Source organism: Belonocnema kinseyi, chromosome 2 (assembly GCF_010883055.1).
Source record: "Belonocnema kinseyi isolate 2016_QV_RU_SX_M_011 chromosome 2, B_treatae_v1, whole genome shotgun sequence".
In the NCBI taxonomy this organism is placed as follows: domain Eukaryota; kingdom Metazoa; phylum Arthropoda; class Insecta; order Hymenoptera; family Cynipidae; genus Belonocnema; species Belonocnema kinseyi.
The window spans coordinates 109,082,022-109,093,795 of record NC_046658.1 but is presented as its reverse complement, the minus strand read 5'-3'; the positions used below and the strand labels follow the sequence as shown (position 1 = coordinate 109,093,795).

Sequence of the window (11,774 nt, the reverse complement as noted above, 5' to 3'; positions counted from 1 at the left end):
AATCATCCCCTTCCTGAAATCTACGAAAATGTACCTTTACTAGATGTTTATCTAGTGTATTTTAACTAAAATTTTAAAAAGAGATAGGCAAAATCAATAAAAATGGATTAAAATAGCATTTAGTTTAAAAAATTAAAAAATAAATCTTTAAAACCTATTAACACTACATTTGATTAATTTTTTTTTAATGCACACGATATATATGTGGGAAGGGTAAATTTTAATTGATTTTAGGAAAGGAAACCATTTTAATCTATGAATTGCTAATCATATATTAAAAATGACATTTCTATAATTTTAAAGATAAAAAACAATTTTTCTTTACTTTGAAGCTCAGGAACCTCAATAATATTCTAATGTGCAGAATTGCTGAAAATAAAACCAAGAATCCAGCCACCAAAGGACAACCGCCATAAAACTAAATCCCCTTCCTTGTCTTTTTTTTATATTTATTATCATCAAATCAAAAGAAAAAAACAGATGTAAAAAATAATCACCAACGTTTCGGCACTCGTACATCACTCTTATCAAAACAAGACAAATTTGAGCAGGTAGAACAGCAACGAAACCACGATGCTCTCATTGATACCTGAGAATCAATATTCTCATTTTTATTTTATTTTTTTATATTTGTCCAAATAAAAAATTTCTTTTCATTTTTAGGGAAATTTCGATCTTATTTAAATTGCAACATGAACATTTTATGGTGGTCACCCAAATTTGGTCCTTGAATTCTAGGGTTTTTTCTCAGGAATTCTGCACATTAACTTGTTTGTTGAACGTTGAATAGGATTTTAAATTTGATTTTAAGAACATTTAAATTTCATAGATTTTAATAATATGTTAAAGTTCTTTAAACTAAATGCTACTTTAGATGATTTTCATTGATTTCGTCTATCTATTGGGAAAAGTTTGTTGAATTATAAAAGATATCTGGTAAGAGTTTAATTTCATAGATTTTAAGAAGGGAACCCATTTTGGACTGAATTGCTATTCATATTTTGCGTTATTTTTGAGAAAAATTATATTTTTAATATCTAAAAGTGAAAAAAAATTCTCAAAAACGAGTATTACAATTTTTTTCCTTGGTCTAAAATAACCGGGGTGGGGGGGGGGTCCTCGAAACGCATACAAAAGAGAAACTACATACGGTCAAAATTTAATGATTTGAAATTAAAGTTTTAAAAATCATTCTCTCATGAGTTTTAACTGATCACAAAAAATGTAAAAAATTTGAAAATTTGCCAAATGGCGGCTCTTGTTCTAAAATTATTGATTTTAATTGATACAAGTTTTTAATTGATTTTTAATTGATATAAATTTCCATGAGTGCAGGAGTTACATTCTCGGTTCAAATCTAGACCGATTCAGATTTTGTCTTGTTCTCTAAAAATGTTAAAACTTGGACGTTTAAATCTTTAAATGGTAGTAATATCTTCCGAATATTATATTAAAATATAAGAAAAAATTAAAAAGGTGGGGGTTTTCCAGAAAACATCCTTTATTTTTTTCATCGAATTTTGGAAAAAAAATATGTTCAGGAAAACCCCACGTTTTTATTTTTTCCAATATTTTTAAACATTTTTGCTAATATGAAAAAGGCCTCCTATCAGTTTTATGAGGGAAAAACCATTTTTGAGGTAGAAAAATTTTCCAAAATATTTATTTTTAATGTGTTGTAGTTGTTTACAAAGAATAAAACTTAAAAGATATACAGTACGTATTAGCCGTTATTTCCGAGGGAAAAAATGGTAAAAGTGTGGTTTTTGAGCAATTCAATTTTTAAGAATTTTGGAAAAACGGCCGCCATTTTGTCATTTGTCAACAGTTTTTAATTATTCGGATCGATTAAAATAGCACGAATAATTCTCACGCCGAATACAAAAATAAAATTCCGGATACATACTTGTTCGGAAAACACGGAATTTTAAACAAAACTTTTTTCAATTTTTGAGAATTCGGAGGTAATCTTCGAATGATTGTAAAAAACTAAAAAAATGTTTTATAAAACACTGTATTATATGTGCCCAAAATCGTATCTATGAATAAAATAGCTTTTCTATGATTTTAAGAATCAAAATGATAACACTGATAATGTAATTTCAAACGAAAAAACATTTTTAATGAACAAATTTTAAAAGTTACAAAAAACATTTAATTTTACAATGTTTTTTCCAAATGATTTTTTTTCTTACTGTTGCTTCTTTCCCAATTAAAAAACAGTGGCAGCATTTCAATAAATCGTGGCTTATTTGATCGAGAAAAATATCCTCTGCAATTCTACTGTTTCCAATTATGAAAATAAATTTTTACATGGCTGAAATGGTTATACAATTTTGTTAAAAAACAAACCATTTTTGAACAAAAAACTATATATTTGAAGATTATTTACTTATTTTCAAAAATGGAAACAGTAAAGTCGTAGGGAATGTTTCCTACGAAAAATTAATTAGTCAAAATCTATTAAAATGAAACAATTCTTTAAAAATGAGTAAGAAGTGACAGTTTTTTCTTTTATAAAGATATGACATAATATTTCAATTTTAAAATCATAAAAAACCTTTTTCCGTAGACCTGATTTTTAACACGACAATTTCGTGAACTCGTCGAATAAATAATTTCTAATAACTTTTATGTCAAAAGTCAATTAATTTTAATTTAATGTCTTATTCTGATGCAGTATTTCTCATTGGTTCGAAATAGTTCAACAAAAAATTTCTTTTTCATTATTCGATAAATGGCAGAAGAGCTTTTTTTAGAAATCTGCAAAATGCACCATTTTGCTTTTTCCGTGTCTCGAATATTTAAAGAAAATTAGTGGTCATTTTGGTAATATTTAACTTTTTCATATTTGATTTTCTGAGTAAAAAATAATGAGTAACCTTTTATTAATATAAAAAAGTTAATTATTTATCAAATACCCGGTCTTCCAAAATTAAAAAATATTTTAAAAATAAACTTAAAAAACTTAAACTTAAAAAATATTAATTCAAATGCTTAATAATTTACGCGTGTAAAATAGAAGATTTTAACACTTTTTAATTAAATGGCTTTGAACTGCAATATTTTTAAGTTTCCTAAATCGAGCAGTTAAAAGATTCCTGAGAAAAATAGAAATCCATGCTATTACTTTCAATGCTCTAATTTGAAAAATAGATCAATAAATTTGTAAATGTTTAAAATTAGAAATATAATTTCAATAAATTTTATATTGGTAACCTTACAAATTAAACGATTAACATTTTTTTGTTATTAAATAAATACTTTTGAAATTAGAAGCGAAATTATTTTTATTTTTATTAATTTCAAATTAATGATTGTTTAATTATTATATATAAATAGAAATTCAAGACATATACTTACAAATTAAAAATTCAAAAAAATTATGATTGTATTGTTCAAAGTTTATTGTAAACAATTGATTTTCAAATTGTACCGTTTTTAATATTTAAATTATATTTGTTTATTATGAATGAATCGTCAAATATTCATAAACATAAAAAATAGTTATTTTTTAAATAACGAAGGCCAAGTTGAATGTGTTAAACATTTCATATTTTTCAGTGAAACAATATTTGATTAGGATTTGAAATTGATTAAAAAGAATTTAATTGTCAATCTATTAATTTGAAATTCTTCTGAAATTTAAAATAGTTTATAAAGTTTGAATCCAACGTTTACATTTTTTAATTACTAATGTAATTAGTTCAATTCTTAATGTTAAAATCTGTAAATTGCTTAATTTTAAAGAAATTCATAATTGTCTTGTAAAATCAAGTATTGTTCAATTGGATGACTACGAAAAAATCGACTTTCTATTTTTTTATGGAATAAAATGTTTATAATATTCTCATGTAAAATTATGTAAGTATAATATTTTTCAATTCTGTTTTTAATACATTAGCCTTTTTCTTGAATTTTTAACAATTAAAAATAGAAGAAAATTGAGTTTTAAACATGAACATTGAAGATGATTAAAAATCTAATATTCAGCTGTTAAAAATTCTATTCAATTTCCAGTCGTTAAATCTTCAATTTTATTTCATTTTGAACAGAAAAAGACCATTTTTGTTGTTGTTAAAAATGTTATATTTATATAGATCTACTGAGAATTTCATAAATTAACATTTCAATCCATAATTTTCTTGTTGAAAAAAGTAAATTTTTTCGTAAAAAGGTAGGGGATTTATGAGGTTTAAAAAAATCCCAACTTTAATGATCTCCTCGTGAGTGTTCAAAATTGCATTTTAAAATTCTTTTAATTTTATATATGCGCTTCAAGATGAACACCCAAAACGAAAAATCTGTAAGTAACAATTTTTAGAATTGCGCATTGTAAACAGAATGATTTGATAATTTAAAAAATTAACGGTTGAACTTAAAAATTTAAACAAATTTATTTTAAATTGCATTATGTCACGTGATTGGCTAGATTTTTCGTCTAAAAGCGTGTAAAATTTCGTTAAAAATTAAATTCACTGTCATTTTCCGATTCAGCGGCCACCCTGAATAACTCGTCAAAGTTAAAAAATTGCTTATACTTGAGCATTGGATTTATAAACAATTTTAAATTATTGGACACTTACCTTAAAATAAGCTCTTGAAAATATAAATATGGAACTTATTCTAAATTTGAGACCATTTTTTTATTTAGACTGTTTTAGCAATATTCCTAAAAGTATTTCTGAACGATTTAAGTGGACGCAGAAATGTGATATCTTTCATTCTGCTTTTAAAGAAAAATGTAATTTGTTTTATTATCAAAGTTAAATGATTTTATGGAATTAACAAAAATCAAGTATGTATATTGAAAAAATGGCATTAAGAAAACCCAATTAAATTGTTACTATTTTATTTAATATTTCATTCATTTTGTTATGGTTAATTTTCGAAAACATTGTAATTGATTAAAAATATTATAAAAATCAGTAATAATTACAAACATGAATGAAAAGTAAATTTTACCAGCACAAATACTTTGACGTCCATAAAAGGATGAAAAAAATGTATTGGAAAATGCATTTTTAGCTAAGGACATACAATAAGAAATTTACTAGAAAAAAATAAAATAAAACATTTTTTTCCCCAATTCCGCTTTTGCAAATAAACACACCGAGAAAAAATACTATCAAACGGGGGTAGTTTTTAATTGTTTCACGGTAAATATGGGACAGAATATACACTAGATCTTAGTCGGAAAATAAAAATGTCTGATTTAAATTTATGATCACGTATTTCCCGTATTTTTTTATGAATTCACGGCACTTTCCCATCTTTTTCAAAGTTGCACAAAACTCCCGTGTCCGCGGGTAATTTGTGAAGGCCTCGATTTTTGGGATTTTTCGAGCGACCACCCTCTAAAACATAAACAATCGAGAGAGAAAAAAATCTTTTGCTTTTATTAATGTATTTTTTATTACTGTTTCTAATAATTAACAACTGTCCTTATGTCAGTTGTACGTTTCCTACAATTTTCAGTTGTGATTCGATATTCCAGACAATCGAAATTTCGTATCGATGACTGAACATTTACAAAGTTTACTTAAAATCGGTTAAAACCAGAAAGTAGTCCCCCTACTTTTTGGTGAAATATTGAGACACTCGATTGTTCGCAGTAGTCTAAAAGTTGAGAAAGTTTTATTCGTCCCTATAAAGGCTAAATATGACACATTAACATAAAACCTTATCAAGACGAAGACCAATTTTCTTGATCGGGAAAAAATTACACCTTACAAATTTATAAATGTTATAAATTTTTCTAGGAGCAAAAAGAAAAAATAACAACTTATTTTGCTTTTTTTTTATATATGTTATAATAATTAATGCGGTTTCCTTTGAGGAGTGTCGCAGGTGTACAGAGAACGCATGTTCATACGAATCCAAAGTTCTTTGTCTTTATAGCGAGTAGCAATTTGTGGCGTAGCACGTGACGTGAGCTGTACAGTGGAACGTAGAGTCGGGAGATGCAAGTATTTGCAGTTGGTAAGTGGGCGTCATCGGCAGGTCGAATTGTTACACTTGGCATTGGCTGAAAACCATCCTCACTCGCAGGCAAAGCAGGAGATCCAGTCCAGAAGTATACCTGCAATTTTATTTTATTGTTTTCAATACATTCATTCCATGGATTCATGTCGGAATTACTTGTTCAATTGACTGCATAGCCCGAAATGCTCGCAATACAGGGGAAATAGGATAATTTTTTACGAAAATAGGGGAAAATTGGACATGGCGGTCTACCATTTCGCCACCTGGCGTCCAAAACTGGAACTAGAAAGAGTATGTACAATTTTAAAGTTGTAAATTAATTTTTGCATAAAAGTGTTTTTACGATAGTTTTGTGAAGTATAAAACATTGATTGAATACTAAAAACAAATTGAATAAACTTGAATTAATGTATGTAGCGACAAATTTTATCCAGATTATGCGAAGAATACGAATAATAAGACGATTAGGGTGGCCGTTTTAATCCAAGAAAACATTAAAAATTAAGCGATTGCATTTTTTTATGAACTGAACACATGTTGAATTAAAAGTTAAATTATTTATATTTTAAATGGTTAAGAAATCCTTAAAATGCTTACAAATTTTATTTGAAAATATTAAAACATATGCATGTTGTTTACATTTGTTTCCCCATTTTTCAAATTATTTTTTAAATTATTTCAGAACTTCTAAACATCCTTTAAAATGAATCTAATTTTTTCGAAAATTCTTTTTCCATTCTGCCAAATTAAACAAATTTCCTTAAAATCTTCCACATTCATTTTTTATAATTTTGTAAAACTTTCTAAATCTTTTTCAATAATCACTAAAAATTATAAAACCAGTAATCAACAAAAATTTAACATGAGAATTCAATTAAAAAAGGTAATAGTGGATATTTGAACCAAAAAATATTTTCATTTTAAATCAAAAAAAGATCAATTGAACCAAAAAATGTAACATCTAAGAAAATGTAATATTTAATATTTCAAACAAAAAAGATTAAAATTTTTAATCAAAAAGAGTTAAATCCAACCAAAAAGACGAGTTTTTTTAACAAGATAGTTCAATTTTGAAACCAAAAAATGAATTTGTAACCAAGTTGATTTTTCAGAAAATAAAAAAATTCTCGAAAATTAATTTCCAATCAAATAGAACGACTTATCAATACAATATTTTAATCTTCAACCAAAAAAGACGAATTTCTAACAAAATAGTTGAATCTACAAGCAATACAATGATTTTTTTTATCTAGTTTAGTAAAAACAAAATTCTTAACGAAAAATGTAATAGTTGCATTCTTAACTAAAAAGAAAAAAATGAAACAGTTTGATTTTCAGTAAAGAAAATTAATTTTCAGCAAAATATATTTTCAACCAAATAGCAGAATTTCTAACGACAAAATATGGATTCTGAACCAAGTGTATAATAGTAGACTTTTCAATTAAAAAGAATAAACTTTCAATCAAAAGTAGTTGGACTTTCTTATTGGGTTATATAAATTCAGTTCCCATTTAAGCGAAAAAAAAACCGATAAATAAGGGGAAAAGGAAGAAGTTTATTGGAAACAGGGAAAGAGGAAGGAACTCTTTGAAAAGGGGGAATAAGGGAAAAAACATCAAGTCAGAATCTAGCTTTTAAATGAAAAATTTCCAAAAATACTAACCAGATCCTGTCGCTCGACATGTGACATTTTCTCAACGATAGACCAAAGCCACCGTTTGAATTTGACGAGACGCTCAGTAGATTCGCCGGATTCGTCGTTGAATGAAGTGTAAGAAATTAGAACGGAGACATTAATATCACCAACCCCGTTTAAAAGAAGTCTCAGATCTTCCGAAGTTAAACCGTCTAACGCTCCATCTGGCAGAACGTCAAAAACGCCTTCCCTCATCGCCTCGAGTGCTTTCTCCTGTACTTTAAGCATACGTATTTCCGCATATTTACGTACATAATCGTACACATTACTCGCGGTCACTTCAATGTCTCTGCCATTAGTTACGAGCTCAATTGAACCCCCTCCTTCCTCAGGACACAGATCAATACTGAAAAAGAAAATTCAGTTGTTCATCAAGTCTTTCATGTACAGAACAGGGCTGTCACAGGCTAATGTACTTGAAAAAGGTAAAAAAAGGAGACTAATAAAATATAAAAAGTGACTACTGTTTACACAAAAATAAGACAAACTGAAGTTTTCATTTTAATCAATTTAAGAATATAAATTTACTTAACTAATACTAAAACTAGAAAAATTAATACTATTACATAACTTCCTTACTCTTCAATCAAGTGTATTAATATTATAGGTCAATCGATTTTCATTGGATCAAAGAATCTTCTGTTATTGCATCCATTTTAAATTATGTTAATGAACAAAATTTGACTATAAAAAATAATTTTTTCAAATATTATGCATTAAAATAGCTTTCTTACTGTTCTAATGAAATTAATTAATATTATAGGTCAAACAATTCGTCTCAAAACAAGGAATCTTTTATATTCTTGCATCAACTTCGAATTATGTTAATGAAAAAAGCATTGTAATAAAAAAACCGTATTTTCAAATATTATGCATTAAAATAGTTTTCTTACTCTTTAATCAAATGCATCAATATTATAAGTCAATTGATTCGTTTTCAATCAAAACATTTTTTTTATTCTCGCACAAACTTTAAATTATGAGAATGCAAATTTTTTACTATAAAAATCGATTCTAAATATAATATAAATGACGATAACTTCCTTACTCTGTGATAAACTGTATTAATACTTTAGTTTTAATCTATTCGTTTCAAATCAAGGGATCTTTTATATTATTGCATCAACTTTGACTTGTGTTAGCGAAAAAAGTTTTACTATAGATAAACGATTTTCAAAATATTAATAAGTGCTAAAAAAAACTTCAATAAATATTTACAAAAATCCTTTCGTCAGTTTTGAGATATTAATGGTGAAAGCAAATATTAAAAATGTCATCAATTTAACTTCAACCGTTTTCAAGTTTTCCTGTTCACAAAAAAGTGTGATACACACAAGCACGCACGCGCGCCCGGTCAATTGCTTAGAACAATGTACTAGACATTCTAAAATTGAGGAACTTTTGATTAAATGAATTACATTTTTTTTCGAAAATATAACCATTATGAGAAACCACTATTTGAAAGTAAAAGTGACTACTGATTACACAAAAAGAAGCCTATAATGTAACAGTATTAGGAAACATTTAACGAATTCCCTCTTCACTTTTTATCATTTATTTTCTCTATTAATTTAATTTATGTTCTACAAAAGAGAGGGTGTTTCCAAACTCTTAATTATCGTAAATGTTTAAATCAAAATTTTAACAAAGTTTAAAAATAATTGATTTTCAACAAAATAGTTAACTTTCAAGCAAAGATACTTCCCATAACAGTCATAAAATATACTTTTTATGAAAAAGAAAATAATGAAAATATACTACCGTAAATTAATAAATAGACATCTATTTTTTTAGTATTTCAAATTTGTTCTTTTTGGAATGTTAAACTTATGAAGTAGGAGAAGATAAAATTTCTATTTAAGGAAAATCAAACAATTCAACAAAGTAGTTAAATTTTAAAAAGAAGGGATCTTCAAATAAAAAATTTAGTTTTAAATGAAGCGGTTCAACTTTATTTCAGTCAAGTAGTTGAATTTTCAAATAAAAAGGACGAATTCTCAAAGAAAAAAATATAATAGTAATTATTTCAAAAAATAATTGTATTTTTACCAAAAATGATTAAATTTATACGAAAAAAATGAATTTTCAATAAAACAGATGATGATAATCCAAAAACATTAATTCTTAACCAAGAAGATAAATTTTCTAAAAAAAAAAAATAATTTTTAACAACATACATGAATTTTAAAACAAAAAGTCGAATTTCCAAATAAAAAATATCAACATCTACCGAACAGTAGAATAATTAAATTTATAATTACAAGAAAAAATAATTTTTAGTTGAAAAAATTAATTTTCAAACACAAAAAAAAATAATTATATCAACATAGTTGAATTATTCAACCAGAAGATGAATTTCCAATTTAAAAGATAAATCTTCAAACAAACAAAAATGATTTTCTTTCGAGAGTAATACATTTTCATTAAAAGAGTTGATTTTTTAGGTTGAAAAATCTAAGGTTTTCAAAAACTGACTTTTAACCCGGAAAAGATGAATTTTCAACAAAAAGGTCACGTTAATTCAAGAAATGATGAAGCTGAAAGAAAAAAGATTTAACGGCAAAAGATAAATTTTTTAAAAGCCAGTTAAAATTTTAAAACAACAGTCAATTTTTAACCAAGAAATACGACATTTACAAAAATATTTTCTATAAAAAAAGACGAAATAATTTACTTTCAATCAAAAAATTAAATTTCCAACAAAATAAATAACTTTTTACCCTAAAAATATTATTTCTGAACCAAAAATATCATAGTAGAATTATCAACTATACAGAATTAACTTTTAACCAAAAATAGTTGGATTTTCTTATTGGGTTCTATTAACTCAGTTCCAATTTAAACAAAACAAACAAAAATCAGTAAGAGGGGAAGTTTCTTAAAAACAAGGGAAAAATAGGAATTTTTTAAGAAATGGGGAAAGGGAAAAAATATTCTTAAGTCTGATATTGAATGGCTTTTTCATACATGCATTAACTCGATTTTATTTTATTTTTTTAGATAAAATCTAAATTGTGACAGATTAAGTTGACTAAAATGGCGAAAAGTGACTGGATGGCAGCCCTATCAATTTTATAAAAAATATAAACTCTTTTAGAAAATAGATAAATAAAACTCACCTGAATGTAAGTTCTAGTGCTGAGAATAAACTGTTACTGTCCTTAGTCTCCGCATCAATCACTAATTGCCTCAGACTTTCGAAAATGACGCAGTCAAAAAATGCAAGATCATGGAACCGTATAGGTCTGGCCAATATATATTTGATTACATGTCGATTTAGGAATATTGGACATAATTCGTTTTGTAAAAGACATAATCCGATGAGTCTGTAACCAGAAAATAAGAATTATTTACTTACATAAGCAATATGTACCTCTGTAACTAAATAACGTTCTAATTTTTCAGTTTTCACGTACCTTCCTACATTTCTGAATGCATTCAGTCGCTCATAGCTGGCTCTACCTTGCCGAGGCGTATAAAATCCCCTCTTTCCAGGGGAATAAAAAAGAGGTGCATTATCCTCCGTATCATCTAAGAATATACTCTCCATGCTTTTCTTTTTGCTACTTCCACAGCGTTCGGTTAAACTAAAAACGTCAAGGTCAAGGAGCGCCTCGCTTGCTAAGTCTTGATTGTGACTGTGAATCAGCTCAAACGCTTCATCGACTTTTTGCCTGAGAGCTTCCTCCGACGCGAGTAACATTAATAATTGCGCCGGAGAGAGCTCGAGCAACATTCCAGTGATTTTTTCTGCGAGTGTGGGTCTCAAAGCGTGAACCTGCAAAACGGGAACGTTTGATTTAAACTTTCAAATTATAAAATAAAAACTTCGAATACAAAGTTATTTTTAAAGTTTATTTATTTTCAACGAAATATTTAAGTCCCGAACCAATAAAAGATGAATTTTTACTAGCTGTATTTTTAATAAAAATAATATTAATTTTTAATTAAACAGATGGATTTTCTAACAAAAAGACGAATTTTAAACGAAATAGTTACATTGTCAGCCGAAGAGAGGAATATTCAAATAAAATGATCAATCGACAAACCAAAATTTAATAAAGTAGTTGAATTTTTAAGCAAAAAGAATTT

The 11,774-nt window shown here is 26.6% G+C and overlaps 1 protein-coding gene across 2 annotated transcripts in view; it reads right to left on the bottom strand.

Annotated features, from left to right (window-relative positions):
• Positions 1-5,390: 5,390 nt before the first annotated feature.
• The window catches only part of LOC117167906 (E3 ubiquitin-protein ligase UBR5), a 48,515-nt gene continuing 42,131 nt past the window's right edge, over positions 5,391-11,774 (bottom strand). For both annotated transcript variants that reach the window (XM_033353146.1, XM_033353147.1), the window contains 4 exons: positions 11,099-11,460; positions 10,802-11,008; positions 7,650-8,028; positions 5,391-6,082 (listed from right to left, as the gene is read on the bottom strand). In XM_033353146.1, the coding sequence (XP_033209037.1) occupies positions 5,870-6,082; positions 7,650-8,028; positions 10,802-11,008; positions 11,099-11,460 (1,161 nt within the window). In that variant the 3' untranslated portion in view covers positions 5,391-5,869. The remainder of the gene's footprint in view (positions 6,083-7,649; positions 8,029-10,801; positions 11,009-11,098; positions 11,461-11,774) is intronic.